The following is a 20,708-nucleotide window of genomic DNA, read 5'->3' as shown; positions in this document are numbered from 1 at the left end:
GAGGAGGGGAAAGCAATTCTTCCACTTGCCCTCCCCCCAAATATGTCACGATTGTAGATGCTGTCAGCCCCACTCACGGTTTCTCTTGGCAGTCTGCATCGCCTCGGTGTAAACTCAGAGACGTGCACTGGGGTGTGTGTCAGCTGACAGATGGATCTCAATCTGCCTCCCTCTCACTGTGAGGAGGTGGTACCCCTCCATATGCTTCAATTCAGAGCGTTATACGGCACTAGCAAGAATTCACCATATTTAGTATTAATTAACTAATAATGTTCAAAATTTCGTGCTGAATTACAAATGAAGAAAGAAGTGCTGCTTGTTTATACATTCAGTGCCAGAATTTTTCAGGAAAGGAAATAAAAGCACCTCTGCCAACAAGCATGTGAGCTGCCAGATGGACAGATAAGTATATAAGGCTGAGTATCACTAATGCAAAATTCAAGTTCATTAAATTGTCTTCCCATTTCATTGGCATTAATTATTCCTGGAATTTCAGAGCACTCTGGAAGAGTTTCTAACAGTTGCTTTAACACAGGAGTTTTGCAATCAGTATTCCAGAAAACTGAAGACTCATAGGGAAGAATAAAGGCCATATATAAGAACAGAGACAAGAAGTAAAGTAAAACCTCTCCAAAGTGTCAATATGAAAAGCAACACTTGAATCTGTACTTGGAATTCAGCCTTGCCTCCTCTCTCTCATTCATCCTCCCAAAAAGTCCCACAGGAAATATTTTGCTTATGGGAAGTAACTTCAACATGCATTTAAGAACTCCAAGTTTCCGGATGGCTGCTCTTGTAGCAGCACAAAACTGGCCCAACTCAAACATTTGAAATGTGTCTACATAGCATGTATTATTGCACTTGTTAGACACACGTTCTGGCAGTTCACAATAAGAATCTTTCTGATTCCAATAAAGATCTAAGACGATTTATCTAGCTCATTAATTTGAAATTCAAAAAAAAGGAAAATAAGCTAAAGAGTATTCAACATGTTTGATGTCCTCTGCAGCTGTACTACAATAACACTGCTCTTCTGAGGAGTGAATTGGGAATTTCACCTGTACTTCCAGTGCTTCTCAAAACTTTTTCAAAAACAGGTCAAAGACAAAGCATGTGACAAAATGTTTCGTTTCATAAACTTCCTACACATTTCTGTCATCAGACCTCAGCAAAGCGACAGCTCAGCTAACCAAACAGATGAAGAAAACCAAAAGGAGGAAAGGCTACCGAGGATAAGATCACATTCACACATCGCACATGCAAACCTGCTCACATGCGTGGGCAGTTTCAGCGAGGACAGAATCAGACCCTTCTCACAGGTGCACAGGGAATGGGCACGAGGAAACAGCCACAAGTTGCAGCCAGGGAAATTCCAGCACGACAGAAGTAAAAAATTTCCAATGAGAGCAATTAAACTCTGTAACAAGTTGTCCAGAGAGGGTGCAGTGACTTCAGTCTCATGGACCTTGAAAATTCACCTGGACGATGTTCCGAGCAAGGGGACATAGGCTGGCCCTGCTCTGAGCAGGAGGTGGGAGCAGGTGACATTTGGGGTCCCTTTCAACAAAAATTGGTCTGTAAGTCTAAAAATCATCTTTCTGTGATATGACGCTTAAAAGCGCCAAGATTTGAGCCAATTACCAAAGGACCAAGGTATGGCTAACTAAAAACCACACACACACGTGTATATATATATGCACAGAATTTAACAGTGAGAAATCTGCTGCAGTTTGAGCTTCCACACAGTGTTATAGCACAAGAGTATTGAATGTCCTCCAGCAGGTTGGCTTCACTGGGCTTCCTGAATGACGTGTTGCAACCAGACAGATCCCTCAGCACAGCCCTCATAGTGCAAGACTCTTGTGATTTGAAGGGTTACTTTGATATTAATTTACATAATTTCCAACATTCAAGACAAGTATTAAAGTTTCTGGTAGAACGCTGTTTTACTAACTGTGTATGGAGTAACAGCTGAAGAGTTAAATCAAGCATTAGCACACAACCTCAGAATCTGACCCAGAATTGCACACGGCTACTCTCAAACAACAGAACTATTTTCAGAACATTTGGTTATCAGGAGAACATATGTATCATAAATGTGATCCTGCAATTCCTAACCCTGTAAAAACCTCGCAAAATCAACTACGTATGAAGGCCAGATTTCAATTTTTTAAAATTCTATTTAGGTAGATTGTAAAAAATGCTGTCTGCTTGCTAGTATCAATTGTTTCCCACAACAGGGGAAACCGTGTCTGTTATGAATACCTACATGCATGCTAATAATTCCTGAAAATTCCCACCACCATGGAATGACAACCGTTAGTGAATTTTATGTTACCTGTGATCTTTATCATATGTTTGAACTTACCTCCCTTTCCCACTAAGCAAAACTTTTAAGAGGCTTTTCTTGCAGGTTCACCTTATGCACCCCATTATTTTCTTGGTAGCAGCAAAGAGGGAATAAGAAATTACAGATTTCCCCAAAATAGAATTTTTCTTTCTTAAAATAGCTTTACAAGAAACGACATGCCTAATGAGAACGGGCTAAAATGCTGCCTTACAAAAAGGCATACAAGTGTATAAACCACATATCACTCCATTGCCAAAAGCTTTTGTGACACTTATGAGCTCAGCATCTCCCTGTAGTCATAGTTTAAAAAAATAGGAATATGGTGGGGTGCGTGCGTGTTTGTTTTAAAGAGAGACAATAAATGGGATTGAAAAAAAGACCAAAAGAACCAGTGGTTTTGGCTTGCTGCTCATTTCTCCAGACAAAAAAGAAAATGCACTATGGCCTTGGTAATTCAATTTTTGCCCTACTGCAATTCTTCCTCCTCTTCTTATGCCTCATTAACTACAAGTGAGCTGCTCAATTACAGGATACCCTGAAAGCCTGCTGCTTATTTCCCCACATAAGAAACCCCAAATTCTTCATTATATTTTTCCTTAATGACCTAGACTTGTCAGCACTCTGGGACACCAATTACACTACAGCAGAAATTATACTGGACTAGAGCAACTGATTTCCAGCTATGTCTGGTGATATAGCTGTACTGGAGAAAGATACCAAGAACCATGGTTTCTTCATGATGAAAAAAGTTGCTCCCCTGCAAAAAGGATTTTTAAGAACTTCTGTAAGACAGAAAACAGTATTAGCCATGCAAGTACCCAATCTCTTTTCCTAATTCCATTGTGTCCTTGGCCTCAGTGGTTCTGTAGAGATAGGTGTGTAATTAAGAACTTGTCCATTAAAGATGGTCACCCAGATAGAAACTTTATAGAAACACTGGACACAATAAAGTTTAATGACCCAGCTAGTTAGTTATTCAGGGACATAAGACTAATGATTCAGTGTCTGGACAGCCATGCGGCACCTGAAAAACTGCAGATCTTATCCCAGTCTCTTCGTTCCAATGGCAGCAGTTAAAATAACGTTGTGGCTACAGTTTTTAGACAGCAAAAACTTGGTGATAGTTAAACGGGTCTGACTGGCGCTCTTGTTAGAGCAGAGAACAAGGGACTTTGTTTTACTGCAAAGTTAAATATGCTAGTGCCAAGCCCAGCTATCTCATGACCAGGGCTCTTTTGTCTCAACACAGATGACATAAGACGATGGAAAATGATGTGCCAACACTTGATTTCACGTAACTTACTGAATGGGCAGCAGTGCTTGCTGGATAAACACTGGAGAATTACAGTTACTGGAAGTTACCTCTGTAAAAACATCTACTTCCCACCTGCTTCCACACCCAGCTAAAAGCCTATCTGTAAATTTTGTCCCTACAAAGATTTTGTGATAGCTAAGGGAATGGCTAGCACAGAGTGAAGCTCCTCTTCACAATTTAGGGGAGGAGAGGACAAATCTTTATCAGAAAAAAAATATTAAAAGAATACTGCTACCTAAGCTTTGGAATAAAACTATGTTGCTTCTTCAGGAAGGGCAGCTTGGCACTAGCATATTTAACTTTGCATTACCTGAAGTTCCTGAGCTTTTTATTCTTAACACATACATATTCTAAGCTAAAAAAAAAAAAACACAAAATCTTTCCAAATGCTTAGCTTGTAAAGATTGGCTGGGGGGGGACACAAATAAGTCATATTTCCTGTTGCATACAACTCAGTCTAAGACAATTTCACCAAGGCTGATCTCATGCATCCTGGTAGCACATGACAGTGTGGTTCTGACAGAAGCATTAACTTGGCTGTCAATAAAGGAAACAAATGTCTCTTAGCAGAGTATGCAGCCCAGACATACCACGTCAACAGCCACTGTAACTGAGCTTTTTGCCCCCCCCCTTTTTTTTTTAAAAGATGAAGCTTACTTTTAAAATAGCTAAACTAACTTAGCAGACAAAGAATTAGACACAAGTTCTCACACTTAATTGCTAACCTATTTGCTATCTCCCCAGAGAGAGCAGCGCTTTGGAAGTCAGAAAATGCATGTAATACACACTACGGAAACAAAAGTATTCAGCCCTTTACTTCCTGAAAGACATGCCAATGCTTTAACAATACTAAAAATAAAGGGTTGCAAGTAACTGCTTTAAGAACTCTAAGGTAAACAGCACAAGTAGCTTAGGAAATATTTATCTAAATATTAAAGTTGTAAGACAAGATTTGATCTTGGAGACAGGCATTTGTTACCTTTGCATTTAGCATCCATAGAACTGTTCGGTCAAGGTGTGCTCTATTTGAAAGGTTGTAATAAATCAGTTTCCCAGCACTTTCAGAGACAGAAGCATATGTTACTCTGTTTCTTCAACAGGTATGAGATAGTTAAAGCAAATCTAAACCTCCAGTAGTAAAAACGCCTGTAAGATTGGCTTCAGCAGTTTAATACACAGCCCTCTTGCAAACACTTTTATACTCTGAACCAGGTGTTAATAAACAACAACCAAAAAGAAAAAGGTAGGTTGCTAGAGAAACAGACAGCCCATTCCTACCATGCGATACATACACCTGGTGAGAGCTGAAAAATACAGTCTGCTGAGTTCAAGTGGTTTTTTTTTTTTTTCCCTATTAAAAATAAGAACCATTTGGGAAACATGAATTATTTAGTACAAAACAAACAGAATCAATCCATATTAATGTGCACTAAGCAGCAATTTATGATTCACAACACCATTTTCACATACAGCATTCACAAGATCACTCAATAATACATGAAGCTTTCCTAATGTTATTAGTATGACAACAGATATCAATGAACTTTAAGTCATTCAAGCCGGTTGTTTTAAACCGGCTCTTGGGAACTGAAAGAACTGACAAAGCACAGCTATAAACTCACTCATCATTCATTAAAATATTAATTAAGCCAGTAACTGTAGCAGCTTTAAAAGCAGAAAGCAAACCCAAAATGTAAGTTCAGATATACACAAAAAGAATGTAAAAGGAAAACTGTGTTTCCATTTGTAGAAAATTATAAGCAGCAAGTATATTAAATCAAGGAGGCCAAAGGTAGATGTACCCTATATGTTTAGAGTCCATTTAAATTTGCTTACCAGATTCATTCTTCCTAGGCTGCTGAAACTATTGAAGCATTGAATTGCAAGCAAGACACATTTCACATAATAACAACTGCTTTAACAAAAAAAATACACAACCTACTTTCACACATTCTCTTTACACACGATCAAATATCATGAAAGGAGAGTCAGTGGCCGATTACATAGACTTCTTTGATATAATGTATCTAACAACTAAGTATTCACCGCATAAATTAAATTTCTGAAATCAAGATGAAAACCTGTCATCATTTGCAAGTGCATGAGCAATCTTCTTAATGACAAAGCTTCATACCTCTTAACGTTTGTCTAAGTTTCATAAAAGCTTCACAACACCAAAACCTAATGCCAGCACTAAAAACATACTGCCATAAGGAAGCTCAAGTTTTTAAGATCAGATAGAGGAGGGTGGTTTCTTCCCCCCGTGTTTAATTTTAAAGCTCCTTAGACTTTTTAATCTTCTAACATCACAATTACCTTGCAATGAAAGCATTAAAACTATGCCTATAAACTAACATATGCCGCTAGTCACACCGTCAGCCTCAAAACAGGAAAGGTATGCTGGAAGAAGTCGCATAGTAGCTGGTATTTTCCAGCACAAGTAAGAAATTAAGAACAATTATTCTAAAAAGGAATTAAAATTTTAGAGCATAACATCTTCAAAAAATTATTAGAGACAGAGAATATATGTTGTTAGTTGTGAATAGTTGTTTGTAATTTTAAAGTAATTTTTGTTCCATGGAAAAAAAAAAATCTGTATTTTTGGCAAACGGAAAAAAAAAAATAACTGGAGTGGAACAAAAAAAGCAAGCAAAGGTTGTTTCTGTAAGTACTCATTCAAGGTGACTGGCTAGCCTGTCCAAAACTGGCAAGATGAACACTATAAATCAATATTTGGCCAAATTCTAAGCATTCAAGCCCAGGGCCATGATTTCTAAAGTTTTACCAGTTACTAAACTGATGTCAGTCCTATAAAACTCTTACATTTGAAACTCTTAAGAATTCAGGAACTCCTCTCTCTAGTTCACCTCTCACCAACAATTTCTAGTTAATTCCATTGGTTCATCTCTTTCAACAGTGTCAGTGGAGCACAGCAATGGAGAGAGCTCTCAAACAGAAGTATACAAATAAACTTCTTGTCACAAATTTCATGTCCTGAGCACCTTGCAGCTTACAGGCCAGCTGTTTCCAAAGTCCTCCTAAGCTCTATTTAACACCCTGCAACCAGATGAAAGAAGGAAACGTAGTACTGTGTTCCTCTTCTATCTATCAGGTGAGACAACACACATTAATCACTACAAGAGGAGGAATGGTTGGTCTTAGAATCTGGGGTAGCCAAAAATGTGACAGAAGTTAAGACCATCAAAGTCAAAACATTTCAAATTACCAGACATGTGATTATTAAAAAAAGTAGTAACCTCTACAGAAAAAAACATCATGAACAATAGAAAAACCAAGTTTAGTACCTTCCTTGGGATGACCTTTCCCTACTCTAGTTCAGCACTCCTGTGAACTAACTTACACCTGGAACTGTGAACCTGAACCATGAATGTGAGCTATGAGGAGTTTGAACTGTGAATCTGTTTTAGCACGTTACCATGCTCAACATTCATTACATATGACAACATATGTATGAGGTTACGACAACAAATATATATAAAATGTGTGATTCAGGGTCAGCGGTAGAAAAACAGGTCTTCAGTATCCTAAGCAGCAGTGAGAACAAGTTTAATTATCCCTGATTAAACTCTAAAACCTCACCCCTATACCACACCACCTGCAAAGGCAGTCTCATGCAAGCTCCAAGCTTATATTCAGTCTGCCAGTGAGATTTAGCATGCTACGTTTCATAGGAATACATTTTGCTGTGATCAAATTTTTGAGAATGCGAAGCATTTCCTACCAGCAGGCATGAGAAATCAGACCTGATTTTTCATTTCGTCAAGAAAAGCCACACAGATAAGACCTTGTTAAATACCAGTTTAAGAATGCAAACTTCATTAACCATGAAATTAATATCACTGCAGAACACAAAAATCCGCACTGTGTATTTGTACAAATCAGCTCCTTACAAATTTAATTATAAAACACTAGTCAAGAACACATTCATTATGCAGTTTACAGTTAAACAACAGTCTAGCTAACAGTCCAGAAGTTAGTTCTAATTAAACACAGCTTCAGAGTTTCTGGATAATTTATCATTTTAATAGTTTCCAAATGTCAACATAACTTATCCTTTTTCCTAAACATTTCATAATGTGAATGACATGCGTAATTATACTTAGAACAATCTTATTAACTGGAGCACAATTATATCCAGCAATCAGCAGAGTAATAAGAAAATGTAATACGTTGTGAGCCAACAAGACAAAAGAGGGCATCGGACAACTGTTAATGAAAAGTGCAACTTCCTTGCAGATTACAGATTATTTGTCTAAACTGATACCTTTTTTTTTCTTCCTTAACTTTTATTGACATGGTGTTTCATGAATAGTTGCTGCATTTAATGACACTACAATATTAATGACCTGACACGATCAGGACATTAAGCCACCCAATAAAGTGCAGTACAATCTATATCCAACAAAGAATCAGACATCTTGCAAGCAGTTTTAATCAAAAAACCAAGGAAATGTAGTCTAAGCAGGACTAAACATTTTGAAAACATGTTTCTCCTATGGTCGGTAAATGCACAGATACATACCTAACTATGCTACAGAACAAGACTGGTCTTCTGCTTTCAAAATAGGAAACAATTCCAAAATTGTTATTCCTAAATTCATTTCAGGTTATTTGCTTCACTTAAAAGATCAGCTGAGCCGTTCCCAACAGTATTATTAACTGCTTTTATACAACATGAAGTTTGTTGGCAAGATTTGTCTTTTTCTGCAGAGCTTGCAATGGACAGAATTTATCCCATCTATGTATTTTATATAGTAAAGAGTACTACAGTATTAGCACAGTAAAAGAAAGCAATTTACTTAGCTAATTTACCCATCTGGCTGCATTGTTTTTTCCTGCTACAGCTCCTAGTGTATCTCTCATTTTTGTCTCAAACACGGGTAAGGATGTCACAGAGACATTGAAAGAACTGATGATTTATTTAAAACAAACAAGAAGCAGCCATGTAACATAGGTGCAAGCTATACCTTGCCATCTGGGGATAGCAAAACGCTTGATCATTGTAAGGCATAATTTACTTGGCTGTGACCAAAGTGACCTCACAGGGCTTTTCTGAGTCCTGCAGCCACAAGCAGACACATAACCGGCAGAGTAATAGCTATTACAGCCCACTAAGATACTGATCATTACTAATTACCACGGATTGGGCCCGAAGGAGCAAGGGGATAAAACACCCTTCTACTACCATCACCCCACCCTGTTTCCTCCTTGGCCTCCAGCCAGATGGCAGGGGACTGCCTCACCTCCTCGTGTCAGCCAGTCAGCCAAACCTGCAGACTGACTGTCCGGTAAGAACATGATTTACTTTACAGACGCAGCAGGGAACCCAAACCCAGCCCTGAGCCCCAGGGCAAGCCCTCGGGCACGGGGAGGCTGGGCGAGGTGTGGCCGCGGGCGGCCGCCGGAGCTGTCCAGGGTCCTCCCCAGGGGCCCGCCCGCTCCCCGGGCCGGGCGCGCGCAGCCCAGCGACCCTTCATGGTCTTCCTTTACCCTGAGGGGGATTCATCCCCCTTGCTGCGATACCTGAAAGTGGTCCGTAAAGCCCTTTCAGACTGCCTAATCCCAGGAAATCCCCAACACACACTGGAATGCAAGCTCCGCACATGCCCGGCACTTCACCAGGAGCTCGCCCTTGCAAAGAGTTCTAGGAAAAAGAATGAAGCGCATTCGACAAAGCGTGAGCCAGTGTGTAAGTACAATACTGTTCATATTTTCATAGATATGAAATATCCTATTTGTGATTTGAAACTTCTGTACGACACAAGTTTTAAAATCAGTCACACAAATAATATTTTCCAAGGTGGTCCTCAGCAATTCATGTGAACACGTACTGCGTCACTCAGAGCTAATACATACAAGGACGGGGTATTATCAAGTCGGGATACTATCATGTCTTTTTAAATAATGCCTCGCTTAATAAAACACCACCTTGCTAGCAGGCCACCTTTCCCTACACCTTAGGGAAAGCGCCATGTAGAATAACCTTGTGACTGTTACTCAGAATTCTGTATTTCACTGCTGATGTTACGGGTATCAAAGCCAACTCCCCACCATTTTCATTTTTAGATCTGCTCAAGCAGAAAGAAAATTCCTATTGAAAACCACTGAAAATCATACGCTTTAGTTCTTTTGTATCTAATAGTTTTCTTTAAGCTGACTTTTTTTGAAAGAGCACTGGGATTACTTTTAATTCCTTCTGAAGTCCCTGCTCCCCAGAACATTATTCCCCATAATAATACCCCCTTACCTTGATGAAAATATGAAATCATTCCTCTGAAAAGCATATTTTTGCTACAGCGTTTCAAATTCTAATAAACTACCTAGTAAGGTAGCTTATTATATGAAGAAGCATTTGTTTTCCTTGCATGGCTTATCAGGTGGGAAAACCTTGCTGTAAAGTAAACTGACCTTAAGGATCTAGTTTTTAAGGTACTCACTTTAAGGCACTGTAAGCAAAGAGAGGACCTTAAAAATATATAGTATCTTTTATAAGAATTGTTTTGGTTTTTTTTTTCAGCTGTGACCCTCAATGGCAAACCTGCATACTCACTTGTTCACCGCACCTGTACCCAATCATTTCACTTTTGTTAACACAGAAGCTTTTGCCCCTTCTCAGTGTGAAGGGAGACACAAACTGTAATAAAGCCATAAAAAGGTAACAGACCCACACACTCTGGTCTCCTTTACAGCACATTTATATTTTCCTCACAGATGGACACAAACCTTTTACCTGTAGAGGACCAAACGACTCTTCTATTTCAATAATTCATCAATACAACTCACATCTAATTTCTCAGCTGTTCCTAAGTATCCCAAAACAAACCTAGCTACACTCTGATAAGGTACAAATCTTCTGACAAACAAGCTTGGTAAATAAACTACATATTCAAGATGAAGTACGTGAAACAGTTTGTGTCAGACAGGGTAAAGGGATGGGCAATGGGTTTTTTCCCCATACCTTTGTGCATGTTTGGCTAGTAAATATCGTATTATTTATAACTATGCCTACACAGCACATGTGCGGGAATACTGTGCTAACTCCACTCTCTAATCATTCATTACCCAGAGAAGCCTAACGAGAGAATGCTCAGAAAATGCTTGGGATTACTGACAAAACACATCATATTACACAAAAATATTGAAAAACAGCTTTGTGGCATCAGTAATTAAAAAATGTAACTATTCCACCAAAAAAACCACCACCACCACCACCTAAGAAGCAAAGCCATCATTTTAAAATCAAGATCCCCATGACATACAAGCATTGTAATGGCAGACTTTGAAAAAAATATTATTTTTGGCTTACTGACCTGAAGCATAAACATAAATCTCTTCCACCAAGGGAAACCCTTTGAGATTTCCTGTTATGAAGTGGCTTGGCTTACATAAACTAAGGTGGAAAATAATGCATACTTAGGAAGGAGGGACGAGAGCAAAATTAAGCAATAGACTTAAAAAAGCAGGCTAAACAGACTTGAGAATTAATGGCCAGAATTCAAAAGAGCTGCCAGTCCAAGCAAACTTGCCAAAAAAAGGTAGTTTTTAATTAGTTAGTTCCCTCTGATAGGGAGTGAGAGCCGATGCTTAGGAGAGAAGCAACAGGAATCGTCAAACTCGACTTCAGTATGACTTTTGCTGTACTGGAACATCCGTAGCATTTGGGTGAAACTGTTTCAACGTGTTTTTAGCTTCACAGCAGAGGACTGAACTCTGAGTAGTAAAGGTTAATTCACAGTGATTAAAGACAACACACTGGTGGGCTCTGGTAGTATTAAGAATATTCACTACTGATTCAGACATCAGAAAAGGACCTCACTTCTCTAGTGCACAATGCTTTACATGACAAGCAGAAGGACAAGATTTGAAATCAGTGTGACTAAGTAGTGGATGTGGAAGGCCTTAAACAACTTACAGCAATAAAAAAAAAATGCAAATTTCTACTCTTTGGTTAAGGGGATTAGGGAGGCTCCTGTATAAAGTCAGGATAGATGATAACTAGCTAAAGCATCTTCTACAAGAGAAAGATTAGGGGGTTATGACAGGTTATATATTTGAATCTGAAAATAATAGAGGAAAGTCACTCATGTAAAAGGCTACTGTGAGGTAAGAGAGTAAGTTAAACAGTTCTTCATTGCCTGTGTGACAGAACAAGGAGGCAAGAAATACAAAGAAAAGGAAACTTCAGATTTAATTTCAAATGATCATTTCGTCAGCTCAAAGCAAGAAATTCTCTGTTGTCACTTCTTGGTTGGGTCAATTCAGTAGTGAGGGCACACACAACGTAGGCTGATAATGTGACTGGGGTAAAAACCTTTCTTTGAAGTATTAGAAGATAGTTGCAGCAATGCAGTTTCCATGCTCCCTCTGTCAGAGAGTCACCACATCTTCAACAAATTAAAAACCTGATACTTAACCACATTTTAGCCCTTAAAATACGAAGTTTCACTGATGTCATTGGCAGGTCAGTTGACAGCATTAACTTTACAGCAATTGAATAGGTGCATGCACAAGAAGGTGGCAAACTGGAGTTATCAGATGTTCAACAATTTTGCTTTAAGAACAGTCCTTCAGTCATTTGTAGATGAACATCCACCAATGAGGCACAGAAAAGGTTCTCCTCCTCCTTTTACAGCTAGGTACCAGGATCAAAAAAAATTTATAAAATTTTCTTTGTTCCACTGAACGCAAGCATGGTAAGATTTATTTAGAAAAGGGCAAGTCTGGGTCAGCTTTTGATTTAGCCACTTACAAAAAATTCTTGTTCTTTACATGTCAAGTCAAATATTTTTCAAAGGAAAACAGCCTCTGTGCTTAAAGAGCAATTCTACAATGTTTCTCTGTTGCCGTTACTTTAATTTCTTTTTCTACAGAGGGTTCTGCACCATCAATCGCAACCAAAGTATGAGAGTATCTCCTTCTAGGGTTCCCTTTGTAAGTTGAATTTAAATACCAGCCAGTCATGTGTCTTCAGTTCTCTGACTTTTTACAGAGGAGAGCTGGAGAAGCGATACAGCTGTATACAGAGAATTAATGCTGCTCAAAAGGGAGGCCCACCTCCGACCTGACAGTGGTGCCACTTCTCAAGCAGTCCCTGCCTAGAGCCACTTGTTTCTCCCTCAGCGCTACCCCCTCTGTTGTGCCAGACAGCGAGAGGACCAGAGCAAACAAATACTCCAGCTTAAAAATAACCAGGTCTCCCTGTTTATTTTACTTGCTGTATCGCTTCTGTGATCCAGCTTCAGAAGTCATCCCTTCTGCCACAGCAGCTCAGGGAAGGAACAGCTGTGTAGGTGCTGAGGCGACTGCTGAGGAGAGGTCACGCTCTCCCTCCCGTTCTTAGCCACAAGTTCCTGCTTCTCTGTCACATCAGATCTGTCACGTGGATCACAAAAAGTCCTATTTGTTGAGGCAATTTTTAAAGGTTTTGGAACAACATACCAGATGTTTTGCATATGATACAGAAAGGATAGAAACATTCAGACAAAACTAGCAGACAGAACTGTCCCCTCCAGCATAGCATAGCATTAACTGAGAGAGAACTGCTCGTTTACCAGTGTAACTGGTCCACACGGTGGGGCCAGCTTCCCCTGCTGCTAGGGGAGAAGCCCAAAATAAAGTGGAAGAGAATGCGGCTGGACAAACATACCTATGCTTCTGTTTTTAAACGTAAGCACTAATAAGCATGACAAGTTGCAACTTTTTTTGCTCTAATCTCCTTTGGAAACAGATTCCTTTTCTCACCTCCATTCCGAAGACTGGCTACCTTCCTTTCACGCCCTTCTTCCACAATTGCAAGGACTTCAAAGATAATCTCCTTCGAATTGTTCCTGCTTTAAAAATATCTAACCAAAGTCAGGAAGCACAGCTAACAACAAAGCTTTATTTTCCTAGTCCATACTTTTTATGTTCATTTTTTCTTGTCTTCACAGTGTATTCCAGTGTTACTGTAAAACACACAAAGATAAGTGATACCATTTCCAGAAAAGAGATATTATCCTGACAAATAACATCTGTAGTTCTTCATCTTTGATGCACAGTCCATGAGAATTATCTGTTTGTATCTCTTAATTCCCAAAACAACAATGTGTACACACCATCTTCTCGAAGAGAGGTACTTTAGTTTGGAAACTGCTAAAACTTCTAATTATAGGGTTCCCTGACTGACCAAATGTTACACCAGTGACTACTGTTGTCATTCAGTAACATAATGGTGACGGCTACATGCATAACTTTTATAAGAGCAATGCAATTGTTAACAGTGACTGGAACACTAAAGTATGCAAATATAGCGTGTTAACAAACTTTTGACTTAACCGTAATTGTATGACGCTAACATGAACAGGTATCAATTCAATTCTAATGTAAACAGGATCTTGGTCTTCAGATCAGTCAAACTGTAAAATACTCGTAGCTGATATTCCTTTTTCCCTCCCCCACATTTTCTTAACAGCCACTTCATGGTCAGCTGAGTACTGGCACCGGGCTTGTTTTTCACTCCTCACCCGAGAGGACACTAACACAAGTATGGGATAGAGAGAAAAATCTACCAGAACCGTTCCACGTTGCTGTGATTCCCTCAGAGCAGGCAGGGTTGGAGTGGCTACAGCCTCCAGCCTTTCTTGCCTTTCCACCAGGCTCAAATGAGCAGCCTAACAAGTTACTGCTCATCAGCTGAGCTGCTGTGAGCAGCGACATGAGCTCACCGCCGGCTCCAACTCCAAGCTACAGCGCTCTAAGCAAGTGCGGCGCAGCGCGCTGTCATTTAAAAAGTGTGTCTTACTTTGCTGTTGATGACGTGACAAGGTACGCTTGCAGTAAAACTGGTACAGCCTAACCCTTTTCTTTTGTATATTCTAAACCCAAGCGATTCTGCACGCACCACCACATCTTGCCAGTTGCATTCAAAGCAGAATACGTGCCCGCCCCAAAGTCGTAAATTATACCAGCATGGGTGCAAATATTAGGAAAGCAAATCTCAGGAAGCGCACTTGCTTGAAGTACTTCAAACGCAGTCCCTCAGAAACAACGCTGTTCATCTTAAACATCTGCCTCCGGAGCCGCCAGCCCTCCCCTCGGGCAGCGCGGCTGGTGCTAACGCCCCACTCCAGCCCCGCGCGGGCACAGACCCCGGGGGGCGCGGGCAGCAGCGGAGTGGCCTCCCCGGGCTGCCGGGCCGCGTCCCGCAGCCTGACCTCACCTCACGGCCCCGCTCCAGCTCACCTGGCACCAACAAAGCCCCGGCCGCACTTCCCTGAGGCCGCCGCGGCCCTTCACGGCCCGGCTCGGCCGGCAGCCCGGGACAGCACGGCACCCCTCCCGGGACGGCCTCAGGACACAGCAGCGCGGCCGCGGCACCATTACCCAAGCCCGAGCACCCCCCCCGCCCCGGGAGGAAGGGACCCGTCCGGCCGCGGCACGCCCCCGCCCGCCGCTGCCAGGCCGCGCGGAGCCGGCGAGGCCCGGAGGCCGCGGCCCGCCCCCGCCGCCACTCACGCATGAGGGTGCTGAAGGCCACGACGCCCAGGAGCCCCTGCAGGAAGATGCCGAAGCTGTCCATGAGGGCCCCGTTCTCGCAGCCGCGGTCTGCCGGCCCCGCCGCCGCCCCCCCGCCCGGCCGCGGGGGGCTGTCGGTGAGGCCGAGGCTGCCGTTGGGCGGCGGCGCCCCCATGGCGAGGCCCGGCCAGCGCCCGCCTCAGCGGCGCATGGCGGCGGCGACGTCGCGACCGGCGGGCGAGGCCGCGCCCCCCGCCCCGCTTCCTGCGCCGCGCCGCCCGCCCCGCTGCGTCACCGGCCGCGCCGCTCTCCCATTGGCCGGGCCGGGCCCGGCCCCGGCGGAGGCGCCCGCCCCGTCGCCCCGCTCGGCGCTGCCCGTTCTGCCTGCGCCGGGCAAGCGGGGTCGCGGCCGGCGGGCCAGAGCGGGCCGGCCCGCACCAGGGGCTGGTATGGGCCGGAGAAGGACGGGAGGCGTCTGGCCGTCCTCCGCGGCCGGCTGCCCCTCAAGGGAAAACCGACACAGCCCCCAGACCGAATACTCCGGCCGGCAGTGCCACCAGACGGGGGTTCCTTCGCCCCCGCACCTCCGTGGGAGGAGAGAGGGGAGAGCTGCCGCGGGCTTCAGCCAAAACGCCGGTTTCAGGCGCGTTAACGCGCCCCACGTCCTCCCGTGTCTGTTCGGCCAGAGCCGGCAGCCCGCCCGGCGGCTCCTGACGCGCCCGGGCCTCGCTCACCAGAGCCCGGTACTCGGAGCAGCCGCAAAACAGCGGCTGCAGCAGCCAAAGGGACTTCTAAATCGCACCGTAGCCCTCACTGAGGAAACCCCAGCTCAGAACCGCACCCGTCCGAGGTTCTGTGTCTGCCCAACAGCTATAGCTCATACCCACAGGTCAGGCAAGTTTGACAGCAAGCTAGAAAGAAAAAATTGTAACACGGATTCTTGAGCAGAAATGTTTGTTCTTTGAAAAGAGCAACCAATGGCACAATGGATAAAACATAACACGCCTGCATTTCCGTTTAGAAAACGTACCTGTTGACCAGTGAGTCGGACTGACCCCATCACACCACGCTCTCTTAATCGCAAGGCAGAACTGCATCCAGGTTCAGGTTCTTATTTTTAGTGCGGGATCAGCCGAGGTCATGTTGCATTGTAGTTTTTCTTACACTGTTTCTTGAATTTCTTTAAATAATTAAAATCCCAGTCTAAATAAGAATTCACTCATAAGTACGTCCCAGAAAGTACATGTTTGAGTCTATCAGAAAATTAAGCAGAGCACATGAAGCAATAGTTGTTCAAATAATGACATTTTTTGCATCTATCTTACAAACCCACCTACGTGACTGTCCTTCCTGGCAGAAAATGCCAAACAATGCACACAGCAGTGATTTCTCTGATATTTAGGTTGTGCCATAAACATCTGGAAGTTGCAGCTAGAAAAAGAAATGCTCTCAACTCTCTGACTTACAGAGCACAAGACACTGTCCAGTGCCCAGGCACCCCAAGTCAATGCTCCTCTGCTTTGAGCTGCATCAGAAGCAGGCGTTCAGGAATGCAAAGAGTTACCTAAAAAGAAAGGGGAAGGACCAAAGTAGGTTGCTTGTTCTCCCCTTCCCAGGCAGGGATCACAGCCACCAAGCACCGCACCTCAAACGTGGAGCTGACCTATTTACTTGTGGCCCAGGAGCGGCTTTTAAGCTTTCACAGCTGCTGCTGCTGAATGTTAGACGTTCTACACACATACCTGACCTGGACGCTTATACTGGTTAAAGATTTACCTAATGCTTTTTACACGTTTCAGACATGAATCTAGAAACATAACTTGAAGGACTTATGCTTCGTGTTACTCCATATTCCACACTTTAAAATAGATCATACCCCAAAAATACCTTCTCAAGGGTTTTCAGCTCCTTGTGACTCCTATAAGCCCTTCTGAAACCTGTGGCAGACAAGACGACACTGCCTGCTGATATGTGCTATTCATGAGCCTTCAGATTTCTCTCAAATAGACAGTGCTCTGTGAAGGCAAGTATAAGATTTACCTTAAATCCTACATATTTATAGATGTTTAAAGACAGTGTTAAGCAAATCAGTTTCATCCCACTCCTATGCGTTTTCTGCACCCAGTATAAAATCAGCTCAAGACAACTGAAGCGCAGCCAAGAAACAAGTGCCAAGGAGCACACGAGTACAATCTGTTGGAACACCAAGTAAGGAAACAAGAACTTTGCAAGGCTGACCTGTTTCTGAAACATCCTGTGGACCTTCATATTATTCAGAGAAAGCAAAGCCAGCTCTTTTTAGAATTTTGACTTGACGGGATAGCGTAAACCGTTACAAAACCATCCAGAAGGAGCAGCAGCATCTGCAAGGTTTGCTTCGGATCATACCAAGCAGCTCCTCAGGTTTGAAGAAAGCAATAAATTACCCCAATTCATAGGTTCTGTCCTCAGCTCCTGTGTATTAGTTTCAGCATCCTGTGAAACAAAATCTGTTACCTTAGAAGAAGGCTTAGAGAAACAGGATTCCTGCATTTGAGGGAACTGTATACAACCCAATCAAGCTCTTAACATGAAGCCCATACAAGCGGTATTTACGTAGACCACATTTACCTTTTATGCAAGTAATGGAACATGCTACACAGTTTTCCCCACACTTTTGGAAGATGGAAAATTGCTCCTGCTAAGCAGCAGTATTTATCGTTACATTAACACCAAAGCCACCAGTAACAGTTTAAGTATCTTTTTTAATTTTCTTACAACCACTTAAAACTGTCATATACCACAAACTTATGTACACTATTTACAGACAAAACAAGCAAAATATCCATCCAAAATATTTTTTAAAAAATCCTCTGATTAAATTGTTACACCTGCTCAAACAATGGTGGGACTTAATAGGCATATTTTCTTGTGCATGTTTCTCTTCCATGTAGTACTTCAGTCTCACTGCATATATATATATTTAAAAGTTAAAGAAAGATAAAACAACAAGCAGAAGGGACACAACACAATATGCATTTACATCTTTGTTTAAGAACAAGCAGCTAATTAAAAAAGGCAAAATACAGGAAAAGTGCATCAGTTCCAATGAGTTAGTATAAGAAAGAGGCCCACAGGTGGACAACAGGTACCCTTTAGGGTAGAGTCTCCTAGAAGACCTCTGATTGTCTACAAAGATTATTTAAAATTTATTTTAAATGGAAATAATAATAAAAAAGAAATGAAAGAGGAGAGGAGAAACATGACACCTCCAGATTTTTTTTTTCCCCACGAGGTTTCTTGAAAACTGGTGCTCAACAACTTCCAGAGCGGGCAAGAATTCATTTGTGTCCGGACTTCATTGTTCATTCACGCAATTTGAGTGAGCTGTCCCCGCGTCTCAAGCAGAAGGCCTGTTCCTCTTGAACTGTGCAAGGCTAGAGGACTTATCACAGGCTCTGCACCCATGTTTGTGCTAAGTCAGTTAAGACTTACCGCCTCTGAATTTTGTCAGCGCAAGACCTGCTCGCTTCCATGGCTTAAAGCTGAGCCAAACACTGCTGGCTTTGCACCTAAGAGAATACCTTTGTCTTCTCATCAAAAAGTCCATCTATATGTCTGGTGCATTTCAGAACAACAGATGCGATGTTGACGAAGCTAGAAATGACCATGGAGACAAAGTGTCACTAACCTTCACTCATTTTTTGCTATATTTCATACAGGGTTTTTTTTTGTTTTTTTTTTTTTTTTAGAAAAAACAAGTAACCATAAAAGAGGCTTGTTGTATCTGGTGTTCCAAGTCCCATTCTAATCCTTCACTCAAAAGGCTGCCTTTGAAAACAAGGCTACATGCATGTTTGGGGAAGGTCCGCAGCACTCTTGAAAGGTGGGTTCAGCACACAATCCCTTTAAAATGGAGCCTTCAGCCAACATTCGAAGCCTCCAGAGGACAGAGCCTATGTGTTTGTGCTTAGTTACTTTTAGGTAATTTGAGCTCACAGTAGGCAGTAACCAGTCTGCCACTATGTGACAGCACTAGTTAAGGAGTAGTTTTGTATAGGATCATCGTATTTTTGGCTTTCTGGTAAGGCTACTTCATCTAGTAACTTCTCCTCTATCAACAGATTTGGTCCAAAGGTATCCAGTCTCCAATTTGAGCTTGATAGTTTTGAAGCCTATTCCATTACATTCAAAAATCGCGCAAGCCACTTTGCCTTTTGCTAACAACGTACCAAGTCTTTGTACTTTACACAGAAGAATGCAGTGCTCAGTCCAATCAACTGTAAATATATTTACACTTCTGTGGACCTGGCAGCTAAATACTCCTTCCCTCTTTTAAAGCATCATTGGAATCAAGAATAAACACTAGCAAATCCTAAAGCAACAAAATACTGCTGAAAGTTGTGATAAGAGAAATTAATCTTAACAACCACTCCTGAACTCTGTAGGTACTGTTTCCATTAATCCCAGGAGAGACTGTAAACACTCCTGGAGTTCTATACAACACACAGATGAATCTGCCTTTTATTTCATTCCTTGAAGAGCAACTTTCAGAGATGTTTAGTGTTAGAAAAAAGTAGTCTTCATTCACCAAGATCATTGCTGTACTTCTCCTCTTCTGGAAGGATTGCTTTCAGTTTAGGATGGACTGCAAGCTGCTGGTGCTTTGGGGGTAATTCTACCACATTAACCTTCCATGATGTTTTTGAAGGTCAAATACTTCTCTATTATAGACTCCTTGTGTTGGCGCAGAAACCACGCTATAGTAACTCAAAAAAAAATAAAATCTTGTGGCCTAACAAAGCTAAGCTTAGCACAGTTATGAGTGCCATATGGAGGCACCGCCAGGTTTCTAACGCTACGATGTGCAAAACCGAGACTGTACAATGCATATGAAAATAAGACAAGCAAGAACACAAACCCTCAATGGGTCAAGCCAAGGGAAATCTCCTTTTACCATCCACATAAACAGTACATGAGGCCCAACGGAGGGCTCTCTTCCTTGTACTGAAGACATTTGCAAGACACCACTGCCTTCCTCCTGGACTCCAGCTTTGTCACGTTTTATGGTGAATGGATGTGGGAGAGGATAGCACAAATCCCTGAAGCCTAAATTACTGCAGTCCCAGCAACTCCTGCTGGTGAAACACTGGTATCACCCACAGCTAAGATTCAGCCACCAGCTACCCAAAAACCAGTTTTAGAGAAACAGAGCAACTAAAGCAGCACGTGAGTTGATTTCAAGTCATGCTGGAATAAGATGAACAAATTTAAGTGCAGTTGTGCCATCTGCCACACATAGAGAAAGAGGAACTTGAAACAGAGTTAAGTAAAAACACCATCCATCAAGATAAAGCCCCAATTATCCCTTTTAAATCCAGCAATAAAACAGAGTGCATTTTTTTCCAGGAAACAGAGTGTACAGTACCAGTGTGCAGCATAAAAACATTTCACAAATAATGAAAACATCCCTTTTGAAAACCTCAACAAAAACAGATCCCATTGGGACCAGACTGTCAGTGCCTCCCAAAACAAGGCAGAAAAATCCAG

The 20,708-nt window shown here is 42.1% G+C and overlaps 1 protein-coding gene across 1 annotated transcript in view; it reads right to left on the bottom strand.

The window, feature by feature from the left end:
- The window catches only part of STIMATE (STIM activating enhancer), a 37,431-nt gene extending 22,077 nt beyond the window's left edge, over nt 1-15,354 (bottom strand). Inside the window, exon 1 of the mRNA XM_059823519.1 lies at nt 15,180-15,354. Coding sequence (XP_059679502.1) covers nt 15,180-15,354 — 175 coding nt within the window. The remainder of the gene's footprint in view (nt 1-15,179) is intronic.
- Nucleotides 15,355-20,708: the final 5,354 nt, after the last annotated feature.

This window comes from Gavia stellata, chromosome 12 (assembly GCF_030936135.1).
Source record: "Gavia stellata isolate bGavSte3 chromosome 12, bGavSte3.hap2, whole genome shotgun sequence".
NCBI classification, from domain to species: Eukaryota; Metazoa; Chordata; class Aves; order Gaviiformes; family Gaviidae; genus Gavia; species Gavia stellata.
This window is presented reverse-complemented; position numbering and strand designations above follow the sequence as displayed.